The sequence below is a fragment of the Siniperca chuatsi genome, linkage group LG17 (genome assembly GCF_020085105.1).
Source record: "Siniperca chuatsi isolate FFG_IHB_CAS linkage group LG17, ASM2008510v1, whole genome shotgun sequence".
NCBI lineage: Eukaryota > Metazoa > Chordata > Actinopteri > Centrarchiformes > Sinipercidae > Siniperca > Siniperca chuatsi.
The window spans coordinates 22760370-22787801 of NC_058058.1; the positions used below are offsets into that span (position 1 = coordinate 22760370).

Here is a 27432-nt window from a genome sequence, read left to right on the forward strand (position 1 = left end):
CATTTTAATTGTCCCTTGGCAAACAGGATTTGCAATAATTGCCCTCTCTATGAGATCATCTCTCTATACTGACATGGGACTGGTGGAAAGCTGATTTACGATTGCATTAGGCAGTTTATATGTATAAAGGAACTTGGGCTCAACAAGAAAAACATTCTCTATCTCATACTCCCGACTGTTCAGTATTTCTACTGTCCCCTTTTTGAATTTTTTCTGGTTTGGAAGCTGACAGGAAATGTTCTCTATTCTCAGGACAGGATAATTGAAACCTAAGGCTGAAATACACATCTCTCTACAGCAGCAAGTGAATACTCTATCCAGACGAAACTGGAATCACCAAAGATTGTTGGCCATTTGTTGAACTTTTTTTTTTACCATCTCAGTGGAGTTTGCTGATGTTGCATTGCAAGATTTATCCGTAGTGATGTTTTAAAGTCTGAAATTCACACATGTATCTCTAGTTGTCATTTGGAGCTGCTAGAGTGAAAGTTGTGCAGCTTTAATCCACCAGCATGTTGCAAAGTCCGTCTCCGTTGGATTCATTTATGAGGCTGTTGTGCCTGGGTGGCACTGGCAGAAACCTGTCATGTACACACAAAACTATTCTTGCTCTTGTTGTACCTCAGTGGTTGTGATGCCTACCATTAGGGCGGATGTGTGACTGACCGTAGCCATAACATGGACTCACCCTGACTAGGAGAGTGTCTCATTGCGGGGGTCACTGGGGGAGGTTGAGGAAAATCTGAGTTATGCCAACAGGAAGTCAGCCGGCTCAGCCAGTGGAAGTCTTGGACACTCATGCTCTCAAAGTGTGAGGAGTGTGTGTGTGTGAGAAGTGTGAGGAAGCCAGTGGAGGCTTTTTCAGAGTATGCGCCCAGTGAGCAACTTTCATAGGAATGAATGGGGCACCATCTTTGAATGTGGTATCCAGTTCTCATTAATACATCCATGAGTGACTCTAGTTGCGATTGCGACAAGACTCCCACACATAACCCCCCGTAAAACCGCAATCTGTCATTTTTGCACCCATGGTTTTTGTACTCATTAAACAAACAAAAAGAAATAATGTGTCAATAAGTGAGTGTAAGTGTGCTTAAGTAAATAAGTGCTGGTAGGCAGATTTTGTTACATTCGGACCGAGACAGGCTAGCTGTTTCCCAGGCTAGCTGTTTGCTTCCAGTCTTAATGCTAAGCTAAGATAGCATAAAGACTAGCATCTCCTGCCTGAAGCTTTATATTTAATGGACAGATGTGGGAGTGGTGGCGATTTTCTCATCTAACTCTCAGCAGGAAAGCTAATAAGTGTAATTCCCCAAAACGCGAACTAATCCTTTAATGGAGGGCAAATTATATAATATGAAGTTATGTACTGTGCTGTATTGTAATTAACTGATACAGATTGTGATAATTTATGTTCCCTTGAAACTTAGCAGTATTTCTCCTGTTTCAAAGATAAATGTGTTGCCATGTTTGTAGCCTATTTTAGACTGTTTATGGAATTTTGAGACCTGAAATTTGGTAATGTATGAAGGAGTAATAAATGTAATTATAGTGAGTATGCTTGTATGATTTTGAAAAAGAGGTGATTTGAGCAGAAAATGGTTCCAGGAAATGTTGTGGAGAGACACACATTTAAAAACAGCAACCTGTTGACTGTGGCTTGGCCTACATACCCTGTGAAATAGAGAATGCATTTTTTACTGTGGGTAAAGCAAATTGCTTTGGCCTCCAGATACAAGTTTCCTTATCTGATTCTCCATTATGCTATTTCCGCTACTTGGTTTCACTGGTGCTATTAATGAGCAGAATAGGCACACTAGCTGAATAACTCTACTGTAATTGCTCCAATTAGTGTGCATTTAAAATCTGAGAAATTCAGCCCAGCAAGACTTCAATGAAAAAACAAAATCAGCGCCCTATGAAAGCTGCTGAACAAGATGTGGATTCATGCTCCTAATCCTCTTCATCTAATTTTGTACAAGTCTAACATATTGCAGTTTGTCTCCCTTTCATTTCTGATTATATTTAAATACACTCTATGGGTCTCCCAGTGCTGCGTTGAATTAACTTGCAGTTTTACAAGCAGATACAGTGTCCAAGATAAAGCTAAAAACAAGCTGGTCTGCCTCTGTCAACATCTGAACCTGAGTCCAGATTCCTTACAAACTGTGTCTGTATCATCAGGCACGTTTCCACTTCTTCTCTAAATGGTAGACCTGGGACTGCAATGTGGATGTCTATAACAGAAGCACCACGTTTATCATTCCCAAAATGTAAAAAACAGAAACCGTTTTTTTCCATGTGCAACCCAAGAAGAAGAGAAAAAAAGAGGAAGTCTGTTCTCTGATAGAGCATCTGAACAGCATGTGGATACAAAAAAAGCACCTCTTGCCAACAATTTTAAAACTGCTAACTGCTAAAATAAGTATTTTGGAGTCAGTTTTCAGAGGAAGATAGCAGTGACAGATGGATGATTTTATGATGCTAATTTCTTTCTTACCTGGCCTGTCACTCAGTCAGCGTTACTGAGGTGTCTGTCTCTCTCTGCCTCCAGCACTCACACCCTGAATCAGCACTGGGGCAGCATCATTATCAGGTGATAATAATCCAAAATATCTCTCCTGCAGGCACCAGAAATCAGGATGAGATTATTACAGTATATAATCCAGGGTGACAATCCAGTGTACAGGTTTGTTAAAAAGTGAGGTGAGTTTGAGAAACCTTGTGGATGGGTGGACAGAGTGGGAGGGAACTGCGTGAGGGGAAAGTGTAAGGTTTCACTGGTGGCTTCTACTGTTCTTGACTGGGCTGTGCTCACACATAAAAACAGGCTGAGAGGCACAGCCAATTATAGACCCAACTTTCTGGATATTTTTGTCCTTTATTTTCTCTCCTTTATGGCTGCACCCATCTGAAGTGTCGCCCTCAAAGAAAAGGCACGGCTTCTTGGCAACCGCCTCGACTGTCCGGCCTTTGCCACTGTGATAGCCACAGTGGAGCCGCCCTGGGACTGGTGGTGGGCCGGGCCACGTAGGCTTCAACCAGCCACACACTTATGGAGAAGGGCTGTATTTAAGTTGGGGAAATGATTACAGAACACTCATGCTTGCAGCTTTGTGTTAAATGTCTGTCCTTGCACTGACTTACAGTAAAGCTCTGTGATCTATATTACTCATGTTGTGCTACTTTGACAAGTTTACAATCATGTCAGACCGCACATCTTTCATTTTTTTCATACATTTTCATTCATAATGTACAAAAAAAATATTTTTATTTATTTATTTACTTGCTAACAATAGTTTCTGTTGCTCTTTGTCATACTTAGTCTTTTTTTCTGGACTTTCTCCCATTTTTTTCAATTCAATTTTCAGATGATGAAAGTTTTATTTTATAATATCCACTTTGTGATTATTTATTTACAACAAGCAAACACAAACACAATACCACTCATGGATACATATTTCATTCTGCAGTTTCTTAACATCTAACCTACCCTCCTTGATAGAAAAGTCAGTCATTTTTACCAACCTCTGAATCTACATGTGTTCTGATTTGATATACACATTTAGTTTATGACGGTAATTTACATTTCAGTGTACACTGATGTCCTTATCATGTGAGGTCATGCTCCCTAGCAGGAGAGGAAGCTGCAGTGAAACACACCAGCTGTCTTTGCCTGTGTCAGACATCCTGCCTGGCTGACATTCTGTGTTTCTCCTCTAAAGTCCTCCGCATCACAAGTCTCATGTTGGCAGCTCTTGGTTGAACTTTCCCCTTTAAAGTGCCCCTACAGTTGTCACCGCATGCTTCTGCTGCAGTAGAAAATACATCCAAATCTGCTGTGGAGTTGTTGAGGCACCAAAATTCTCTAAAACGCAGTGTCAATATTTGAATGTCATGGACAACAAACAAGTTAGCATTACATCCAGTCCTATTTACAGTGCCTTTGTAGCCAAGGAAAGTGAGCGCAGGCCAGGCTCAGCGTGAAGTGGGCTGATGATTTGGGGCAGATGCACGTTATGAGTGATGGTGTCAGTCTGAGGAACCGTCTGTCGCCTTATGTGAGAGGGCTAAAGAGGTGACCAGCTTGTAGTTTGAGCGAGAGTGTAGTTTTGGAGAAAGCCATCTGTCATCTGACTGACAGCCAGCTTTCAACCTCCCACATCAGAAAGAGGATCTTCTTCCAAAATATGTTCAAAAAATTAATGCGTGCATCAGTGTTGAAGCAGAACAGACGATGCATTTCTTAAAGGTAGAACTGAAGTTCAACATTTAAGGTAGCATTTTCACCATACAACAGTAACAGCCACATTCATTTTTACACGTTAGTGTAATTATCCTAAAAAAAGAAAAAGAAAAATTGCTTCACAACCTCTATCGCTCTCTATACCGCATTTTTCTTTGATGCCTCCTACTCAACTTGGTGGGAAATCTGCTGCACAGCTTTATAGCAAGGGGGCGCTGTTCTTCCAGCATCATCCAGTTTTGAAAAAACTAATTACAGATTCAAAGTAGTGTCAGGTTGCCTGCAGACCTGCACCCCTCAACTTGTGAGTTGGACCATTTTAAAGCTGCACTAATAAATGTTTTTATTTTAACAATGGATCAAATGACTATGCTTAAAGGGGAACTGCACTGCACTTTCACATCAAAGTCTGTTTACAGGTCTCGGGGAGTACCACTGCATATTGTTATAGTAGTACAAATTGTATAAATTACCCCAAGTGATGTCACTTAGTAAGTAAGCGCTGGACTGGTGGAATAGAGGCTACATCTTGGCAACTTTAGCTCTGTAGCACCTCACAGGTGCACGGCCTGTGTTCTGGTCTGATGCCTCCGAGTGGAAGACAGAGGGGAAACTCACGTTCAACATGTTCATCAACAGGACTTATAGAAATGTGGTCTTATACATGTTCTGCAAACATGTGTAAGTCTTGGCCATGGTCTCATTTGTTTAGGGCAAACATACCATTCATTTGGTAGAGATAAATTGATGAATAAACCAGGCAGTGTATAATGGCACATACAGTGCGATCATAAGGACCAGCGGGCAATTTGAGGGGGGTCGAGGGGGGATGCCATCCCCCTTCTTAGCAAAATGAACATAATCCGTCCCCCTTGTTAACCTGCTCAAAAGATGCTCTGTGCTTTGTCTCGTAGTCGCTTCAGATCGCTGCTTTTGATAATCGCCACGGTCTCGGAACATATGAGACACACTGGTTTTGAACTGCCTGTGGGAAGACTGAACATGTAAGAGTCTGTCCATTCTTTATTCGAGCTCTGTTGTCGCTGTCTTTTTAGAGCACGCCATGTGAAATTATTTCTCCTCCTGTCTCGTCTCTACTCTCCCTGTGTGTGTGTATTTCACTCACTGACTCGACTTGCAATGATTATGCACAGATTTGATTGGCTGAGTAGCATCACGTGAGATGATTTACAATGCATGCAGTTGGTCTGTGAGTTTCCGGGCCCCTGTTAAAAATGAACAAATCACCTCCTGATAAGGACCTATTGTAGGCTGAGTCATATGGCTACTGTTACCTGTCTGGCTAATGACCAAAGGTCAGATCAAGCATCATTCAAGGAGGATTTTGAGCATCAGCCAAATCTTCCAGAGTGCAGAGCATTGTGGGTGGGGGAGGAGGGCCATCAAACAACAACAAAGCAAGAAATTCAGCAACCACTGCTAATAATTCATTATATATATATATATTTTGAATCAGACAAACAGAAACACTACATATAGATTCCTTAAGAGAAGTGAATGGTTTTTTAACCTCTTTTACTAAGATTTAGATGTGATCCACAGGTTAAACAGTTGGGTTCTAGATTTAATATGTATACACATACATCACAGTATTCGTTATTATATGCAGGATTCAACTGATAAAAGTTATATTTAACTCTCTCATAAGGATGTTCATTGACTGCAGGTCAATCAGTAACTGTCTGTTAAATTACCTAATTACTGATCATACCAGCTTTTCTTCTATGAGGAATGTGCTGTTTCATTATCTTGGATTATCTCTAGCGATTTAGCTCTCCGGTGATGTGCCAGAAGCCTTGTTTTGTGCCGCGCCTGCTTCACCTAATTGAATCAGTGCATACTCTGATCTGGGGAATAGCTTTCGGAAATTGGACAGTCCATAACTTAGAGAGACCTGGCATACACTTTTATGAAATGTTGCTCATTTATTTATTTATTTTCTATGTTTGAGAGCACAAGGGAAAGTCCATTAATGAACTTGAGATTGGTCTGGCTTTGTGCCAGCGATATGTTAGTGAACGATACCTCTGCTACTCTAGCTTTCACGACAATACACTATATGGGGCAAATGTAAATGATTCGTCTCAGGGCACCCCAGTAGCTCACCTGGTAGAGTGCGTACCATTAAGGCTGAGTCCCCCTACATATATATATATATATATATATATATATATATACAGTTATATATCTCAATATTACAGACCGAGCTGTTAAAACTCTTGAGAATAAGTTTCTAAAATGTGCAATTTTTCCAAACTGGGATATAAGCCCATTTGTAGTGGGCCTCCTCGTGACACAAGTGCATCTCCAAGCATGACATCATTTTGCAAAGTCCCGAGCTGCAAAAGTGAAAGATCCAATTTAATTACAGCTGGAGACGTTCCAGTGGGACTGCATTGTTGTGCTTTGTGATCAAGGGTTTTTTCCTCTTTAATCTCCAGTTAGAAGCACTCGGCTTAACACCCTCAAGTGCATGGTCACTGCTTCCACCTTCAGCCGACTGTCGGTTCAGAGTGCACCCTGCAGATTGCTGACTGCAGTCCTGTGGGCAGCTCTTCCTGACACTTCCATGCTCCCAGGAGGCTGCAGGAGGCTCTTTGATGACTTTTCCAGCATGCAGCTGGCCTCTCGGAGTCCTCTCCGCCCGCTGATCTTTGCCTTGGACACCTTGGGCCAGCTTGCCTTTATCTGCAGATAATCCCCCCGTTGATGTGTTTGAATAGCACTGATCCTCTTCTAGGCATTGTGCTCTGCTCAGCCTCAGCCGCCTCCTCCCAGTCTCCTGCTGAAGGATGTTGGGGTTTTGGCGTGCCACCTCTACGCCACGTGCACCCCGAGCTTTACCTCGGGGAGAAAGTAAAGGAAGGGCAGGCTTGCTGCGCAGAGGAGCTGGGGTACCTCGACACACCACATTCTCCAGATGCCTGTCTCCATTCTGCTCTATGGGGCTGGAGCGTGTCAGCCGGGGTCTTGAGGATTTGTTTTGCTGTTGGGCTTTGAGTGGCTCAGTGGAAGCAGAAGGGCACACTGCAGCTTTTACCAGTCTGTGTCTCACACAGGCTTTCACCTTCCTTGCACGGGGCTCACTCGCTGTCACATCCAGCTCACAGGAAGCAGGTTTGGCTTCTTGCTGGATTGACTTAAGTTTTTGCCTCTGAGCCTCCCTCACATCCTCTGGCAGCTCCAGTGGGGCGAGCTTCAGAGGGCGTCTGACTGGTTGATTCTCGGCCTCCCTCGCCAAGTCAGGCTTGAGCAGCAACAGGTCCAACTGTGCCGTGCCCTCCTGGGTCGGAGAGGAGGCTGTAAGCTGACCCACAGCCTCCTTTCCATGTGTTGCTGACAGATGGAGGCCAGGTGTTTTTGAAATGCAGCCATTTTTAGCTGCCAGTCTGAGGTTTTGACCATTCAGATGCAACTTGGTATTTTTAACTTGGAAGGTCAACATTTCCTCTCGCTGGGGAGCCCCCTGAACAAAAGAGACATCAGTGACTCATATGAATCTTTTCACTGAAATGATAATGTGGCCTCTGTTTCTACCTAGAAATCTTTTTTTCACTACAATACTGTAAAGTATAATGATACTTAGCTAATTTAACAAGTGTAGCACTCTTTGGAGATTAAAAGATTAATAATTTCAGAACCACAAGGCATATTCTATAAAGGGGTGAACCTAACCCTAACCCTAATTATGGTCTATATTAATGTAAATAAATAATTTATTCATGCTTTATAGAATAAGCCATTAATAAGGACAACTTTGGGAGTGCCAGGTAAAATTCCCTTTAGCTGCTAAAGAACTTTCATTCATCTGGGCGACCCCTCCAAGGAACCGTTTGCGTTCCAGAGCACTGATTAATATTTACAACTGCAGACTTGATGGCTTATTATAAACTGAGAAACCCAGTGCTTACTTGTGTTTAGACTGCAGGCTTAACAGCTTATTTATAATTAGTAAGTCATCAATAAAGCTTCTTACTTTGTAAAAAAAACATGGTCTGCAGTTATAAATGGTATTATGTCATTACTAAATGGTTCTTTCACTACTATCATCCATCAGTTCTTGAGATGTAAAAATTAATAAGTTGTTAACAAATTTATTTTGGACCAAATGGTTTGCAGGTCTTTTCTAGAACAGTGGTTACCAACTTGGGGGGTCTGGACCCCTGCAAATGGTCACGAGATGATTGCCCAGGTAGGCAATGAGGAAAATCCAAATTTTAATACACAGAATTATGTTTATAAGAGAGCCAGTTGCTCTTGCAAATTGCTAATCACTGTTTTAAAAAGCATTTGTAAATGATTCATTAACCATTACTTAAGCCATTATTTACAACTAATAAACCCTTTATAAAGTATGCCTTGTTAGGAAGTGATACCAAAACATCTTTGAGAATACTGCAATATGGAAATTACATTTACACATGCACCTTGACTTTGTGTAATGCCAAACTAAAGACCCTGTGATGCTCTAAATGTATAATGTGAAATTAACCAGCAGTACCCAATGTGTTCTTCACAAAAGGGACAAGTGGAATACAGGTAACTACTATTTACTACTAGAGTTTCCTTATCAAAACCAAACACAATGCATATTTCTTTGTAATGTCTCATAATACACAGTATATGCTTGAAGCAGTTGATAATATTGCTGTACACATTGTATTTACAAGCATGTTCCCTCACTTTCATTACATGTCACTCAAACTAACATCAGCTATTACCATTGCCAGTGACAAACCATTTAACACTAGAAACGTGTTTGTTTGCAAGACGCTACAGTATACTCACAGGTTTTGCAAACATCCTCTGCTTGAACTTTTGCTGAATCTCTTGTTGCAGAGCAGGAGAACGATCTAGTTGTTGTCCCTGTGTTTGTTTGGTCCGTGCCACCTGGCCAAAGGCAGTGACACTGCAGTTGGAATAGGTTTTAGCAGCCATAATGTAATTAAGCAGATTTGGGTCACAGTGCAGCAGGGTGATCTCTAATGATATCCAGCTTAGTGGCAGCCAATATGCACACTCATGGCAAGGCCTTGTTGACAAGAGTTTGTTTTCATCATCTGCAGTGCAACTTTATATTGACATGAAAGGAATGGCAAGTTGCTGCTCAAATGATAATGAAGAAGTGAAATGTAGCAGGAATGTTTGCATTTCACTGGCCACTAGATGGTGCCAGAGACCTCCTTTGCATATTTGCATCAACAGTGGAGTTTTGTGGCCTCATCATCATTACGTGTAGAACACAGGCAGCTGTCAAGGAGCTGGTGGAGATCAGCACAACAGAGCCTCATGCTGAATCCTTCGAACTGATCTTTTATGAGGCCGGTCTGAATGTGTTGCCTTTAAATTTGAATATAATGTAGATAACATACAGTATGTGAAGCTATTTCTGCCATACTCTAGTTTTTCTATGCAATTTCCCTTTGCATTTTGAGACATTGAAGTCACAAAATATCTTAAATATTTATAAAAAATAAACATGTTATCCCAATATACTGGGTTCTTCAAGAAAATATTTATGCCAGTGGTTCTCAACCTGGGGCTCGAAACCCCTCAAGGCATCCAAAGAAAAATTTGAGGGGTCATTACATAATTGTGTTACACAAAACAATAATTTTTTCTTTATGATTTCCCCTCATTTTTGCTTTCTTTCTTGCAAAATACAGAACACTTCCAGCTTCAGGCCTTTACAAATCCTTCAAATGAAACATTTTTACGAAGGAAAATCACTTTGGTTGAACTGCTCACAATTCACGTCCACACTAAGGCCGTAACCTGTGATGAGGGGTCACAAGAAAACAGAACAAACGAAAAAGGTACCACTGATTTATGCTCTTGGCAGAAAAACATATATCACCTGTTGTGACATCACAGATTGGGGTGTGGCTAGAAGTGAAACATGCTTTAAGGTTTAAAAAAAAAGACTAAAATTTGACTTTCTGCAGCAGGATAGTGCCTTCGTAGTGTTTTTTTAGCCTTGTGTATATGCTAGATGTATGTTTAAGATGCTTATTTTTATGAAGTAAACTGGTGAGATTAATCCAGGTAAAAGCCTTCACTTCAAAACCAGTCACAAAGAAGGAGATATAAAGAGCAGCGGAAGTGTTACAGAAGGATTTGTAACCTTTGAAGCGACTGAACAGTGGATAAAGGTGCTGCAACTCAATATCAGAGAGCTGTCCTTAATATCGTCAACATTAACTGGAATTAAATTTTGATCAAATTCTCTTCCAAGCCCCAGCTCTGGTAATAGTTCTCAGCGTAAATCTCTTCAGACAGGCTAGATAAGACAATGATGTGGTGTGTGTTGCCTGCAGGAATATCTGCAGATCTTAATCACTTTCAGACAGCAGCTTGTTTTAAATTTTAGCTCCATCGTTCCCACGTCAGCCTCATTTATTATACTTAGAGGCAGACTGTCACAGAGTTTTCCTGCGATGGATGAGACTCGTATTAGTGGGCAGTTGTGCCTCCTACAGTAGATCCATTTTTCATCAGGCAGACAGACTCAATCATCGTTGAAAATCTCCTGTTCTCCGTTGTCTCATTCTCTCGCCTCGGGCGCAAAAAAAAAAAGCAGCATGTCAGCACCTGCTTATTGCAAAGCTTCATCATATCATTGGTATGGTGGAGATGGTCCCACTGCAGAACAACTTGGCTCTGCTTACATGATCATTTAAGATGCAAAATTACAGGCTTGACGCCAAGAGATGGCCTTAACGCCCCTCTGCCACTGTTCTTATTGTGTCGCCCTCTGCATTGCCTGACGTTCACGGCTGACAGTATAATTACTGCGGTGTGGGAAGGGATAAAAAGGGATGTTGCCTGCTCATTTTCCCACCTACTGAACATCCAGCTGCACTACACGGGCCACTTGGAGAGAAGAAGGCAACTGGACAGCAGAGATCCTTTATCAGTCCGGTTCTGCAAGAATTCGAGCATTTTATGCCATATGGTTGCTCTGACATGAGTTTATGAAGACTAATTTGCCAATACTATTTACTAATACTTTTTTTGACTTTTTTGCTCACTGATGGATGTAAATATGATGGCATGTTCCTGAAATTAATAGTCCTACATTTTGGGAAATACACTTGTTAGCTTTCCTTCGTTGAGGTAGATCAACCTTCTCATCTTACTCTCAAATAAGCAAATAAGCATATTTTCCAAAATGTCTAATTATTCCTTTAACACCGAGATTCATGAAAATCAAGTACAAGTTAAATAAGCAAAAGAGAGGCATAGTAATTGGGTGTGCATAAGATTTTTCCACTCTGATCTGACCCTTGGCTGAAAGTCTGAATTTTTAAGACTGAGATTATTCAGCTCTCAGTGTCTCTTTGTATTTATCTTGGAGGCCAGGCTCCGCTAGCTTGAAATGCTAGAAGGCTACGCTTCTCTAAACCTTGACTTTAAAAAAGACTTGCAATCTTGAGAAAAATATTAGTTTTAGCTTTGTTAATAAAATATACCCAACAGGTACTTTTAATGAATTCTTAAAGTATTAGTAAGTTCAAAGTTGATCTTGAATCAGTTTAGTTTGAGAAACTGGCCTACGGCGCACTTAAAAATCATTGTTGTTTTAATGAATATATAAACTCCAGGCTCTCATTTGTGGATTAAAATAACTCCTCAGTCAAGCGGTGTGTTAGGCAGAAAGAAGAAGACAGAGGGTGTCAGAAGGAGGCTCATCATTTTTATTCAAGTGTGTTATGGCTTCACCCAGGCCGTGTAACCCAGTGAGTCATCCACACCAAATCATGCACACGCACGCACCAAAAAAAAAAAAAATAGAAAGAAAGACAAAACAGAAAACATACAAATGTAAAATGTTATGCAAAATGTTCATTTCACTCTGAACAAATCTCAACAATCTCTTCTCTGTGTGTTGAAAAGAGAGGGGACCCACACTGGAGTGTACTGTACAGACATCAGTTTCAAAATTGTGACAGAAGACATCAGACGGTTCAACATGACCGTCAAAACACACGGATGCCAACAAGATGGGATATAATCTCCTGTAAGGAATATGGTACATGTGATTATTTGTTCATCAGACCTACAGAAGAACCTATTGCAAAGAATATCTCACAAATAGAAGTTAGGGAACACAGCCTTTCTGTTATATTGTATTACACAGCTAGTAGTGCAATTTGTGTCTCTTTGTCCCTGTCATAGGAAAACATGGCACTGTTGACAGAGAAATGGCCTGCACATACTGCCACATGCAGTAAATGACATCTGGAAGCCAAGCACGGCTACGTACGAAATGCCAAAAAACAAACAACTGCCAATAACCATCAGGAATCAATTCACCTTCATGTTGTTTAATGCCACGTGGCAGGGAAACGCGCGTGAAAACAAAATGTCGCACAGTTTGTCTGTTGAGGGCGATGGTGTGTGTGTGGCTGGTTTCTCTGCGCCATCTGTGTTATAGAGTAACATTCAGTCGAGGACCATCAATATGACATGTGGCATGATGGCAGACAAATATGTGTGCGTTTGGGAGGGGTGAGAAAAAACGATCTGACTTGCAGCTCATGAAAAGCAAATGAGTTCATTTGTTTGCTGCTGCCTTTCAAAAAAAACATCCTTTATGGCTGATACATTCCCCAAAATGTGGCTTGGAAAAGTTTGACTGTGAAGGCAGACAACACTGATCACCATCAGTGATACTTATTATAAGCAGATAGTCGCTCAACCCTATCAGTATTGGAAATGTTTATTAAAGGATAATTCCGGTTTATTACAACTTGGGTCTTATTTTTGCACGTTTGGCAATCATTCCTAACGGTTATAATAACATTGTATTGACCAAAGTAATAGCTAAGACCTGGGAACAAGGCAACATTACTATAACAAATTCCAATGAGGCAAGAAATGAACAGCCACACCATCAAAAAAAGGTGTTAACAAGCAAATAGTCTAGCCGGATTATCTAAAACTGTTTTTTGGAGGTAAAACCAAAAGTGCGATCATCCGAAATGTCTGTGATAATCCCTCATTGCTCAGAAAAACCGTGTACACACCAAACTCCGGTAGGTCAAAGTTGAATCAAAACATTGGTCTGTAAATGATGATAGACGTTTACAACAGTTTGGGGCACACCATTTTTGTTTCTTCTTCCAAGTAAGTTTGACTAACCTGGGGCTTTGTTCAAAGGACAAGGCTTACATTATTATATTTTTCTTTTTGTCAAAATAATCCTATGAAAAGACCAAAACCAACAATTTGCTAGGCCATCTCTCAATACTTTCTGACTTTCCAACCCTGTTTGTGACACTCAGCCCAAAGTCCATTTGTTCCTACCGAAGATGTAAATCTTTAAAGCTGCACTAATCAATATTTTTATATGATCAATGGATAAAATGTGTGTGTAATGTGAAAGGGATCGCTCGTAGTGATGTACCCACGGAGAGTTATCGCCCAACTCTCCAGTTCCACTTAGCTCTATGAAGTTTTTTAGTCTGTTCTGGGTAAATGTTTTGGTTTTCCGGCCCACTCTCAACAACCTTGTTTCCAGACGCAGCAGGCAGCTGCTTCCTGTGGAAAAAGCTCAGATAAACCCACTGTCTGCTGCCTGTCCAGCTCCAAACATCAGGCTGACCAAGTTAGCGACTAGAACATAGTCATAGCGAAGAAACTAGAGAGCTAAGGAGCCAGATATTTTGTCTCAGGATTTGGTAGAGACCAAAACAGAGCTAGTAGGGGAGTGAATATTGGGCTTACATTCATCAGGTCTCCAAATAAAATGTAAAATGTAAACTATACAGTTTAATATGTCAATGTTGTGTTTTCACTTTGTTCTGCTGCCCCCAAGTGGTCAAATAAATGTATTAATGCAGCTTTAAAAACAGGTAGGCATTTCCTACAACAGCTGGGCAGTACAGTTTTTAGCAAATGTTTCTCAAACAGAAGAAAAAAGTGCATTTGTTGGGGACTATTTTCAGACGGGGGGGAGTAATACATGTGGTGCTCTAGCGAGTTTTTACAGCAGCAGGACTGTACATGTGGGATAAACTCAAAAAAAACTACAGTGCCCATGTTCATCTTAATAATGGAACATGTCAGTCAGTGTGGCTCGCTGATGTGTTTTTAATAGTTTTGGACGATGGAGCTCTGTGGCACACAGGAATAAGATCTATCAAGCTTTGGCTAAACAGGGAATACTTGTTAGCAGGATAAATTCATTGTTGCTTTTGGTCTTTTAATGGGATTTGCTGATGGAATATCGCATGCATTAATTTAAACTTGTCTAATCATCTTCCTGCTTATGTCTCTTGTGCCTCTTGCATCTCTTTTAAAAGTAAGGGAGTGATTCACTCTGCTTTAGCGCTGAGTGTGGACATGGTTATAGAAGGTACGTGTATATAAGATCAGATGTGGATTTTCATCTCCTCATATGAACTTGTTTGTCAGGACTTAGATCTGTCTATACATTAACCACATCAGTGCTATTATTAGCCCCAAAGCCTCCATAATCTTCCAGTAGGTTTGCTAAAGCACAAACAGATCCGCAGCCACCATATTTAAATGTGCCCATTTCTACAGAAACACTGACTGCTGTTTCTTCAAGGCACATATGCTAATGTGTAAAAATACATATGCATCTCAGCCATGAAAAGGCCTTTTTATTCCAAAGGTTGTTATAAACATATTGTACAGGATATTTAGATAAGCCAGTATAGTTCCAATAATGAAACTATGCTTTAGGGCTTATCTCGGACTCCACGCCTGGTTATGTTTGTCACGCCTGAATAGGGTCCATGGCAATTTACCATTTGCCCAAACAGAGTGGCATTCACCTTATGAGACATGCTCAGCTACCCAGGAAATTAATGGAAGCCTGTAAAACACTAGGCTGCAAAGAATACTGAAGGTAACGCTTTCTAAAAGTCAAGGTCCAGAAATTTTGTGTACGAATTGTTGGTTTCCAGAACTAGTGAGTGATTTTGAAGAATAGAACTTGCCAAGGGAATAAAATAGCTCCTAGCTCTGTGTATTGTAACTTTAAAAACCCATTTGCTCCAGCCTTTACAAACAATACACACTTAAATATACATTTACAGCTTAAAAAGCATTTAGAAATCATGTTTAGCACATTAATCCTGCTTAATTTAGGAGCTCAGTGAAAATGTTGTCTTTGACAGCTAGCATTGGGCCAGCTGTGACAGAAAAGGCGCACTGGGCATTAAAACAGGCCTCAAATCAACATAAATGTCCAGAATTGCTCAAATATTTTCCAGCCCTGTGGCTCTCACAAATGATGCCTATAATGCAGACTGACTCCTGGTGTACACAACTGCATCAGACACAGGCCTCAGTGAGATGATGCATCCCAGTCGCATTTCTCTTCCTACTACTTGGAAATGAGGATTGTTCATTGTATTGTTTGGCAGATGCCCTTGCACTATTGGGATCGTGTTTGTTATGGGAGAAAACAAAAAAAAGAGGTGATTCATTCAAACCCGAGATCAAACATTATTGTACAATGTTTGTACAATGTTTTGTCAATTTGTTTGTTTGAATGAAAAATTAGAAATCAAGTAAATAAAGTGTATCCCTTTAAGAACTGCTGGACTTTGGTAAAAGAAGCAGCTTATGTTAAAATCATTCTTAAATCTATTTGCCATTAAGATACTTTTAAAGTTATTTTGAAATTATTTCCCCATTCATCATACAAAGTTCATGCACTTATCAGATCTTTAAAACATAAAACATCATCCCTCTCCCATTTCTTCTTCTGATATTTTACAGAAACTGAAAAGATCATACTGATGTTATTAAGTTTTTCTTCTCTGTGATCTTCAGCTGTCCCCTCACATTAACTCATACTCACTATTTCTGCTCGTTTCCATGTTGATGCGTTTATCAGTTTGTGTTGCCCTAATGGCTCCAAAGTGCATCCAAACCTCAAGAGTTGTCAGTTTAGATCTGCATGCTTTTCTGTCACTGTAAACCGTTCTGCTCTCAGTTGAATCATGGGATTTGTAGGATCCAGTGTTTTTACAGCTTGATCCATACTGGAGACTAAAAGTCAGGATATCTCTTTTTTTTTTTATCTATCTCTTGTATGTCCCCCAACTTTATGGAATACTAAATCGCTGGATGACCCCTTTGTTACATATCTTTAGCTGCATTGCAATCTGCGACTGCAATGAAGAAACTGGTTTCTCTGCCTCTTTTACAATGCAGTTATCCCTATATCCCTATATAAATATGAATGTCAATGGGAGAAAAATGCACAAATATCTGGAAAACCTGTTTAACAGAGGGGGGAGGGGGGATTTTCCTTAAGGTCAGTTTGAACTCACATTATGAAAAAGGCTGCGGGTGAAATTAAAGCTTTTGTGGCCAGATCTGAATGTAGATGTGGGTGAATTATCAATAACAGCAGCATGATCCTTTGAATCCAAGACAAACAAACGCCCTTCAATAAACAGACTAAAGAATGACACCAAACCATGGCACACTCATTAAATGACATATAATGCACATGCTAATATTGGCAACAATATTTTGGCTTGATGTGTGGTGAAACCAATGAAATATATGATTGCTTATAGAAAACAATACCTGATGTTTTAAGTCATTTTAAAATCTCTGTCTGCAGTGAGGCAATGGAATAGTACATAACGGTAAAAGTTTCTTCAAGTTAAGGTGAAACAAGCATACTCCCTTTTGAAAAATAGCATTTCCCCAAGTGTGCATCATTTGGTATGTAACCAAAGTTAATATATCAATTTTGTACTGTAAATCTGAAATAAGCAAGGTCTTGTAGTTTGTGTAGTGTTTGTAAATGGAGTAATCTCTTGAAAAAATAGACATCCATGCTTCATGCTTTGCATCCCATTGTGTCCACACCTGCTGCTCTGCGTAGTGTTCTTCATCTGTTCCCAAGAATACTTTTTATATTACATACAACCAAAAAGGGGGGGGGGGAGTGCTGAAATAAGATCTGTTAAGGAGCAGCATTGGAAATGTATGACCTTGTGTATAAAACATGGAAACTCATTTGTCCTGTGTGTGTTAGGGTTTAGATGGATTTCCTTCTCCTCATGAGCTGGTGATTGTCTGTGAAGCTGTGAAGGCCCGGAGACACCGAGCTGATGGGCGAAGGGAAGAAGCTGTTTTTCAAGGTGCTGGGCGAGATCTCCTCGATTCTGTAGGAAACCGAGTGAAAGTACTGATTGGGATTCAGCTGCGAGCTGAATGAGTTCTGATGGGAGAAGGCACAGCCCAGGCCTCCCATCCCTCCCCCAGAGCTGCCGAAGTCATGCGAGTGGTAGTGCATACAGGAGCAGACTGACTGCAAATCAGTCACTTCCGCCCGGTACGGCTCGCGCCGCCGCCGGCCCCGCGGCAGTGATTCGTCCTGGATGTGGATGATCATGCTGTTCCGGTTGCCAGCTAGCGAGGCCCGTTCCTCGGCATCCCGCCGCTCGTCTTCGCTGTTCATAGTCAGGAAGCGGAGCACCACCAGGTTGAGGAAGGCCCCGATGACGGTCAGGCCCACCAGGATATACATGAAGCTAAAGGCCACATACAGGGGCTTCTTCTGGAGGGCCCGGTTCTTTTGAAGGGCCACAAAGTCCCCAAAGCCTATAGTTGTTAACGTGATGAAGCAGTAATAATAGGACTGGAAGAAGCTCCAGTCCTCGTAGTGGGAGAAGGCAGCAGCCCCGATGCACAGCGTGCCGACGCAGGAGAAGAATCCTACGGTCACCATGTTCTCCATGGACACGTCGATGATGCTCATGCCGCAGCACTTCTTGATACGCTTCAGGAGGTACTTGACAAAAGTGTTCATCCTCTCGCCCAGACTTTGGAACATGACAAGAGTCAAAGGGATTCCCAGGACAGCATAAAACATGCAAAAGGCCTTTCCTGCGTCGGTCCCCGGCGCTGCATGCCCATAGCCTGAGAAGAGAGCAGACAGACAGCAGAAATTAGTGATGCGGAAAGGTTTGCTGGGCGCTTGTGTAAAGGCAATGGCGGCACAAGCACTACCTGCTACTCAAAAAGCCCCAGATCAGCTTTTGTTTACAAACATGACCAAGCAAGAAATCTCCCTAAGAGTCTGCGAGCACTGCCAAAAGGGGTATTGAATTGGTGCATGCCACAGAAATGTGTCTGCTCATTAATCTTATTTGGGCTCAAAGATTATGGCGAGTGGGTTGTCCAATTAGTCAGAAGTTTCCGGTGAGGTAGAAGAGTTTGGAGGAGGGATTGGAAAGGAGTCATGAAGGAGCCAGTGAAGCTTTTAGCTTAATTAAACTTTATCTTTAGACCACAAGCTGCTGACTCACACACAAACAGACTTTTGAAAATCAACCTGTGGGGCTAACAATAGGATTCATACACTATGTTAGATTTCATTTTCAAATGCAATATAAATGATTTTATGTGCTTTGCAGGATATTTACAGTTACTTCACAGATTACAGTATGAGTGAAGCCTACTGCTCTTGAATATGCAAGGCTGAAAGAGTGTGTCGTATTGATTATCTCTCCTCTACCACAGCCCATAACTGGGAGTATTAAACACCAAAATCATTGCCAAGAAACACCCACCGTCGGTTGGCATGTGTATCACTTCAACAACTACCTTCCAAACGGAGACATAATATTTTTGGTGTACTTGTACGGCATTTTTTATTTATTTATTTATTTTAGATATGTCCTGAGCAAGTTCTGTGTTTTGCGCTCTCAAATATTGATTCTGTGTTTTCCCATATGGCTTTCCACCCACGCGAGCATGTGTTTAATTATGCGCTTAAAAAAAACAACCCCGGGTCTCTGATTTACACTAGCAACCACAGCACTTATATTTGCATGTACAATGTGTATCATTGGCCTGAGGTTTCATCAGTGGAATTTACAGAAAAAGACTGTACCAGTACTGTAATATGCATTGCATCATTAAGCTTTAAAAGGCAGATTTAAACATTTCTATTGACTTTAATCTCTTTGATATTTTGATTTTATATTTTATCAATTTACTTTCTTTAAATTAAAAAAGTTCAACCGACTTTTATTTTAAATGAATTTAAAGCTGCACTATCATTTTTTATATTAACAATGGGTCAAATGACTGTGTGTAATGTAATGTAATGAAAAGTGTCGCTTTTACTGATGAACCCACAGTGAATTATCACCCAACTCTTCAGTTCCCCGCTGATCTACAGAGCATTTTAGCTTCTTTTAGCTCATTGTTTTGGTTTTCCACCCAGCAAAGTCTTCTCTCATCAGCCTCTTATCCGAGGCGGCTGTTTTCAGCAAAAAAGCTCTGACAAACCCTCTATACGCTACCTGTTCAGTACCAAATGGCAGACAGACAAAATTAACAACAACCTGGTGAACATAGTCGAGTATTTAGCAGCTAAAGAGCCAGATATTTTTAAGAGTTAGTGGAGACCAAAACAAAGCAAAAAGGACAGTAAATGTTGGAGTTACATTCACAAGGTAGCCAGACATACGACTCTAAATGAATGCTGATGTGTTTGTGTGTCTTTATCAAGTAATAATTATGTCAATGTTGTGTTTTCAGCTTGTCCTGCTGCCCCAATTGGCTAAAAGAACAAATTATGCAGCTTTAAGTTTTCTTTAGGTAATGTAAACTGATGTGAATGCTGAGTAACAGAATGGCCTCAACAAGAAATAGCTAATTAGCACATTTCCCAGCATGTACTTTACTGTATTTGGTTTAAAACCCTGCTTCTTCTTATTTGACTAAAATTACAAGATACTATCCATTTCAGCCTTGTTGGTATCTGCTGGAAAAGAACAACTACAGATTATGTCTCAGACCAAGCATTGGTTTTAAAGTGGCTGCCTAATTCAGAGCAACATCTGTTGCAGAGATCTGACTTGGACGCTAGTTTATTACTGAAAGAACGAATGGAAGTGGAAGTAAAATCCAACCACACACCCTGTGCAGCAGTATCGTGGTGCGGCACTACAGTACCATGCTACATCACAGCTGGGTGGGGCCACAAGTACAACACACCACAGCCGTCATACCACAGAGGCCAGAGCAGCTAGGATTTTTCTCCTTCCAAAGTCTAGTGTGGAGTTGCTCTCTTACTATACTATATGCACTTGTGGGTGCAAACTGATTAGAAAATTCTGCAGTACAGCGTCCAGCAGCAATAATACTTCAGCGTAATAGATCATTCTTAACCTTGGAAATAGTAGTTTGATAGAATTATCGTAACTTAAAAAAGTTGAACAGCCACCTGTTATCATGTGACTGAAGTTCCATACTTAGGTCACACGATGACCATGAGATGTGGTCGAAATCTCCAGAAAAAGCTTTTTGTCAAAAAACAATCACGTTGCTTAGACAAAACCAAACCAAGGTGATGGATTATCCACAGTATTTCAAACAAGTTTGAGTCTTTGCAAGTTCATAGCTGTACTGAATGGGAACCAGTGGGCTGCCTGGAGGGTAGAGAATAAAATCTAAAGCACTGTGGCATGCTCGGGAAAATAGTATTGAGCACAAATGTTAATTATAGGCGTTTTTAAATACACTAAAACATGCATAATCAGTGGTTGGTCCTTGAAGTTCAGGAAGCTGAAGAATCAGCTGCAGGTCAGCAGCAGCCCACTGGTGTGTGCTGACTGCAAATGAGCAGCAATGTGCACATTATTTCCACATACACACAAAGGGAGCGCGTCTTCTATCAACAACATGAACAATCTTCTTAGAAATACACTATGTACACAAAAATCTTCATTGCTCTCTCATACAACACAGATTGGATATTAATGGTAATGCACTTTGTGGAAATACTATAACCAGGCCAAATGAGAGGCAAAACTGTAACTAGCAGCTTTATCATGAAAATGCCTCTTCAGTGTTCCCACAGAATTTAATCTCATTCATGCAGGAGAAAAAAATATTAGACCCTTTGCATACTGCTTGTGAAAAATGAATTATGGTCAAAGTAAACACCATGTGCAAGATGCAGCAAAACATGCTTGTGACATCCCAAAAGTCAATTATAATTACACCTCAGGACAGATTTGTATTCTACCATGCCATCTGTCTTCTCCCCTCCTTCCCTCAGAATTAGCAAATGAATTGATATTGATTCTTATTGCTTAAATTTGTTCTCACGCAGTAATTGGGACATAATGAATTACAGTGGCAGCTGTGAAGAAATGACAACTTTCATTTGCGCTTCTACTCGACTGCAGACAGATTACCACAAATCTGCTCGGTAGATAATCTTTCAACATTATATCAACTAAGAAAACTATTTCTGTTTGGACGAGTCATTTGAAGTTTGTGTGCAACTATCGCTCTCAACAGCCTCTTCCTGCTGCAATCAGACTGGAGTGTATTAGGTATCGATTCAACAGCCGCCAGCTGCAGGGTCACCACACTTGTGTGTATTTCCTATTAGATTTGCCATCCTCTTTTGAACTTTAAAACTGGACAGAAGAGCGTCTAAGTGTCCGTGTGGTGATGGTTGATAGCATTGTGATGTCCAATGTTTCGATCTGTAAGTGATAACACTAATACAGGAAGTCATGAAAGCAGTATATTAAAAAGATATAGAGCAATGAAGTCATGCCCACAGTGATGTCACATCAATTCGAGCTCTCATATGTCAGCTTTAGCTCCAATATTCATTAGTGTCCTTACATTTCCAAGGCAACAAATACCGGAATTAACAGGGATTTACAGGGACTCAGTGAGATGACCTGCAGATCTACAGCGCGGACATTAACTTGTAAAAGTAATCATCTGTGACATTTTCATATCAAATAATGTTCGCTTGGCTACGGTCTGACGTGGACTGATACAAGACAATAAGACGATAAGCTCATGAAGGTTTTACAGATTGCTGTTTTGCCTGAGAACTGATGCATTTCACACCTATGGTCTCTTTTATAGAACAAAAAAAAAAAAAACACACAAAAAAGGATTTCTTAGCCCTAAATAAGTAAAAGAGGAGAAAGATGTCATGGATTAAAACATTTTCCCAGCCAGTCTCTTAAAGTATTTATTTGATCTCATTGATGGGACGTGTGGCTTGCTGCGGCAGCACTGCACTGTGTAATCTGTTTGTCCTGTTATAACGACTCTATTATCTGCTGTTGTCTTGGGAACAGACATATTTGCTCTGCCACACAGAGCCCTGCCACGCACAGGTGCTTTTGTGCTTATGTGTGCACAAGTGAACACATGTGCATAGGTGAACGCGTGTGTTCAGCGCAGTGTGTAGTGCAGCGTAAAGAGAATCAGACTCTTTAATTAATGATAAAAGTACAAGAAAGGCACAGTCAGTCAAATATTACATAATAAGCACATCTTGAAAATGTGTTCTGAAATGCCTGCATGGCTGTCCAGGGGAAGACACGTGACATATTTTCAATCTATATTCTCCTACAAGCTGCAGCAGACAAGATTTGTTTGCAAAAACACTGCAGTCTTATCAGCCAAAAGCACAAAGTGCGTCTGCAACACAGTAGAGCTCCAAAATCCACTAATTGAGATGCTGTAAATTTGACCAAATGTAAATCTGATGTGGGGATGCTCACAAGAAATCTTTGAGAAATTGTCTCCTAAACAAATTTTCCTTAAACAGAAATCCTTTTGGGCCTCATTTAGTGCATCTTAATATTTAAGGGGGTTGACAATGTAACAATTGATTGTTTTAATGAAAAACTAAGACATTTTGTAATAACTAAAAATCATTTACAGTGCTTATAGCATTGCTCCATAAGCCTGGCATTCAAAAGTGGAATAAAACTAAATCTGCTGGCCATCTGGTAAAAAATAAACAGCAAAAAATACAGTCAACGTCCAATTTTCTGTGCACCTTAACGTGCGCTTAAAAGAACAGCATTTTAGGTTGATTTAGTACAGCAGTTTCTCTCACAGAACATTTCAATTTGAACAAGTGTTCTGTATCACTGAACATCTGTTGAGTCACTCTTTAAATGTTTGAACAAACCAGAGTGGGAAGTGTGATAACACAAAGGTGCCACCTGAAAATATTTTTAAAGTCATTTGGGGTAGGAAGAGGTAAAAACTGTAGCTCAATACACTTCCATGCCACCATCTTTTTCTAAAACCCTAGTTACTACAAAACAAGACTAAAGGTCTCCACAGAGTAAGCAGCTCTGTGAGGCTGAAAGGTACAGCAGGGCTTTGAGCTAAATACGTGGCAGCATGCTAAAATGCGCACACTCACCATCTTAGTTTACATTGTAGCATGCTAACATTTGCTAATTAGCATGAAACAAAGTACAGCTGAGGCTGATGGGAATGTCAATAGTTTTGCAGGTTGTAAACCAAAGTATTGGACAAGACTGGACATCATGATGGCACTCGACGAAAAGTCAGGGTATTACCAAAAGGGAACATGAATGTGTGTACCAAATGTCATGGCAATCAATCCAATAGTTGCCAAGAAAATAAATCTCCTTCAAAACCACAAAAGTGAACCTCATAGTGGCACTAGAGGAAAAGTCAAGGGATCACAAAAGTCATTAGAACTGGTCATCTCTCGCTTTGACTGCTGTAATGCCCTTCTGGCAGGGCTGCCAGCATGCACAGTAAAACCTCTGCAGCAGCTCGCCAAAAACAGCTCATGTCCCCCCACTTTTCTCCACTGGCTCCAATGCTGCTGGCATTAAGTTCAAGTTACTAATGCTCACCCACAGAGTGGGAAACTCAATCCAAACTCTTCTCCTGAGTGGTCCTTCGGTGGTGGAATAAGTTACCAAACTCGATTCAGCCAGCAGATTCGCTTTCTGTCTTCAAAAATTGCTCGAAGACCTGCTTTTTCAGAGAGTACTTACTAACCTAATACGCTCTTTTTCTTTCTCTCTGTCTCTCAATCATTCTTTAGATCTTTCTCTAAAAAACAATGTGTCATTTGCTAGGGACTTTTATGTTACTTCGTGTACCTGCAAGCCTTGTGGCTCTTGTGGAACTGAGTACTGAGACACTTACTCTTGAAAGCTTGGATTGTACCTCATTTGGACAAAAGAGTCTGCCAAATGAATAAATGTAAAGGTAAATGATTAATCCTCTGAGAACCATAAATATCTCTACCAATGTAATGCAAATTCATCCAATAGTTATCAAGGCAAAAACCAAAAATGTCAACCTCATGGTGGCACAAGAAGAAAAGTCAGGGGATCACCAGAGTCAGTGTGAATTTATCCTCTGGGGACCATGAATGTCTGTACAATATTTCATGGCAATTCATCAATTAATGGTTGAGATTTTCAGTCTGGTGGATCAACTGACCAACAGACTGACATTGCCATCCTTGGAGCGGCTAGAGTGGCTAAAAATGTATCTTAAAGGAATTGTGTTTATGACCAAAATGATTGTTGTTGAAAACCAAAGAGCAGAATATGAGACAGATACAGTACATCAAGATGTATATCACTACATCAAACCTATTGACACAAACACATTAATATAATCCCATTCAAACAAAATGCAGCTGTCTTTTTTCAGCTATCACAAAATTCAATCTATAATTGAATAAATGTATCACAGCCCCTGTGGCTCTCCACATTCATATCCAAAGTGTCTCTAATTTTTTTTACACATTTATGAATATACCAAGACAGCTCTCATCATAAACTGCATGACTCAACCTGTGATTGGCTCCAATCCACTTTACTATGACTTATTTTGAATGTCTGCCCACACCCACAATGTGAGCTCCATAGGTCCATATGACAAGAGAGTGTGAGTCATTGTTGCGCAAACTCTGAATTGACACAGCTGGCAGCCTAAATCCAATTATTATATCATTCTATTATTATATCATAAATATTTAATTTTTCCAGTACTGGAAGAAAAAGGAACATCTCACGGTCATGTAATGGCTTAATAAATTAACCAACAGCCTACACCTTGAAAGAGTTCAGATGCTAAGATCCAGCAGCCTCTCATCTGCTACCTAGTGACTCAACATTAATCCTTAAAGCAAATCAAATCTATAAAGTATTTGCCTGCAACATTAAATATTCATGACTAAATAAGAGATAATCAAAGTTAAAGTTTAGGAAATACATCCTTGGGTATTATTTCGAATCATTTTAACACAGTTTAACGAAAAGAAAACAACCTCAAAGCTGTCATCAGATTTTGATTTAAACTTTGCTAAATCCTAATTGGTGCATAGACATACATGACATCACCTTTTTTCACCCGACCATATCAAACCAGTGACAAAATCAAAAACACAAATACAGAAATCTCTCATGTAAAATAATGTGTTATTGTGAAATATATTTTCAAGGCCTTTAACAGTTGCCTGTGAACTTTTTCACGTTGGGGCAGCGGAAAAGCTATAACATAGGATTGACATTATATTAGCTTATGAAATTGATATGGAAAATTTGTTAGAAACAGTTGCTTATTTACATGCCTTTTAGCTCTGTTTTTGTCTCCACTGACCCCTGAGAAAACAGTAACTTTGTGGGCATAAAATCAAAACAGTGAAGGTTCAAACCTAAGTTTAAATTTAATTTTTACTGTTATTTGTATTCTTTATCAGGAAACTGTAAATGTCACTTTCATTTTATGTACTACAACTATACTTTAATTTTTCAATAAAAACCTTTTTCTGCATCGTACCTGAAATTTGAGAGCATAAAGCTTAACATTTGATCATCTGAACACATCATGAACAGAGTACAGTAGAGTAGAGTATATATTTTCACACGTTGCTGGTTATATAATATGTATCATTCATTATTCATAACACTATCAAGGTAGTTCCTCATTAGCACCCGCACACAGCCTGAGTAGTTACTCTACAAGTGTCAAGCAGTTGCTTAAACCAACCCCTTTTGCTTGTTTGATCCGCAGGTTAATCTGCCTCATATTATTTCAGGTGCCCCGGTGGCATTAATTGCTACAGGCCATGGCATTTTAATGAAGGTCAAGACGAGCAGGGAGGACAGGGGTGAGAACACCTTGTTCAGCTCTCTGCCTGAGTCTCCACCACGTCGCTGACTAAAGCTAAATGTGTCTGGGAAGTAGGAACACCATGGTTACCTACTACAGGCAGGGAACCTTTCGCTATCAGTGCTTTATGAAACATTAAGTCTGCCCACAATTCCACTTTGTTATGTTACCATAATGGTTATGGTCTTTCAGCTGCTAGTTGTCTTATTCTATTGTTAAGGGAAAAATGTCAAACATTAAATTTTACGAAGACCAAGAGGCAATTCCATCGATATCAGAGATGCCTGCCAGCAGCTTGGAAAGATCACATTTATAAGTGTTTTGTCCAATGCTCTCATCCAGAGAAAATGAGTGCAGAATCACAGAGTAACATACGAATTACAAACAAAAGGCAGATTCACCTTAAAGTCATCATCCAACATAACTTCATAAATGAATGTGTGTTTTGCTGCTCTAAATCACCAACTTATTTAATGCAAAAATTACTTAAATCATGGCTTTCCACTTTATTGTGAGTGGTAGGATGTTCCAGAGGAAAATCCTCTGGCTCAGAAAGTGGTTTCTTTAATGTCAGTTTATTTGGAACAAACAAGAGAAAAAGTCAGCAATGTAAATTCCCATCATGGCCGAGCACACAAACAGTGCCACATACTGTAAAGAAAGTCCAACTTAATCAATAGAAAAGGAAGAAAAGATGAAGAAAAGGGGTTTTCATCACCACTTTCATGTTCTCACCTACCATAGCTTCGGACAACATGGCAACTGCACAAGTGCTGTGCAGCAGAAGATGCTGCTCTACTAATGGCAACTAGCTGCTGGCTCCAAGAAAACACTAACTGTGCTGAAAACTTGAACTTCTCTCTTAAAGTCAAAACTATTTTTCCACAAGTAGTTTAGGTCTCAAAATTTCATGGATTCTAATGTATCTTGGTGGTGGTTAAAAATGCTATTATTATTATTAGGGCTAAATAGGGATAGGTTTGAGGAATGTTTTCACTTTCATTGACAGGTCATGGGCTGCAAATTTCGAACCACTCCTCATAGCTAAACAACAAAATAGGTTCAATTCAAATTACAAAAATGATTTATAGTAGTGTTTTCTGATGATTGTTGTCATGGTCATGTCAAGAAAATACTTTTTTTGGCCACTTGGGGGCAGCGGAAAAACCCATAACCACAGCATCCACATATATATCACCTTATAAAGTTAT

At 40.2% G+C, this 27432-nt stretch overlaps 3 protein-coding genes across 4 annotated transcripts in view; all 3 read right to left on the reverse strand.

Moving 5' to 3' along the window:
* Positions 1 to 2746, reverse strand: part of col22a1 (collagen, type XXII, alpha 1) — a 58407-nt gene extending 55661 nt beyond the window's left edge. For both annotated transcript variants that reach the window (XM_044171985.1, XM_044171984.1), the window contains exon 1: positions 2501 to 2746. The gene's annotated coding sequence lies outside the window, so the exon portion shown is untranslated. The remainder of the gene's footprint in view (positions 1 to 2500) is intronic.
* Positions 2747 to 3381: 635 nt separating this feature from the next.
* On the reverse strand, positions 3382 to 9205 carry LOC122864758. Its single transcript, XM_044172379.1, has 2 exons — positions 9056 to 9205; positions 3382 to 7733 (listed from the first exon to the last, which is right to left on the reverse strand). Exons 1-2 carry the CDS (start codon positions 9203 to 9205, stop codon positions 6633 to 6635), a joined length of 1251 nt encoding a protein of 416 aa, XP_044028314.1. The 3' UTR covers positions 3382 to 6632.
* Positions 9206 to 13399: 4194 nt separating this feature from the next.
* kcnk9 (potassium channel, subfamily K, member 9) overlaps positions 13400 to 27432 on the reverse strand; it is a 39590-nt gene continuing 25557 nt past the window's right edge. The window contains exon 2 of the mRNA XM_044172419.1: positions 13400 to 18187. Coding sequence (XP_044028354.1) covers positions 17304 to 18187 — 884 coding nt within the window. The 3' untranslated portion in view covers positions 13400 to 17303. The remainder of the gene's footprint in view (positions 18188 to 27432) is intronic.

Coding starts and splice junctions, on each gene's coding strand:
- LOC122864758 (XM_044172379.1), bottom strand. CDS start 9,205: ATGGCTGCTAAAACCTATTCCAACTGCAGTGTCACTGCCTTTGGCCAG. Junction 7,734..9,055: donor AGAGGATGTTTGCAAAACCT/GTGAGTATACTG, acceptor TCTTTTGTTCAG/GGGGCTCCCCAGCGAGAGGA.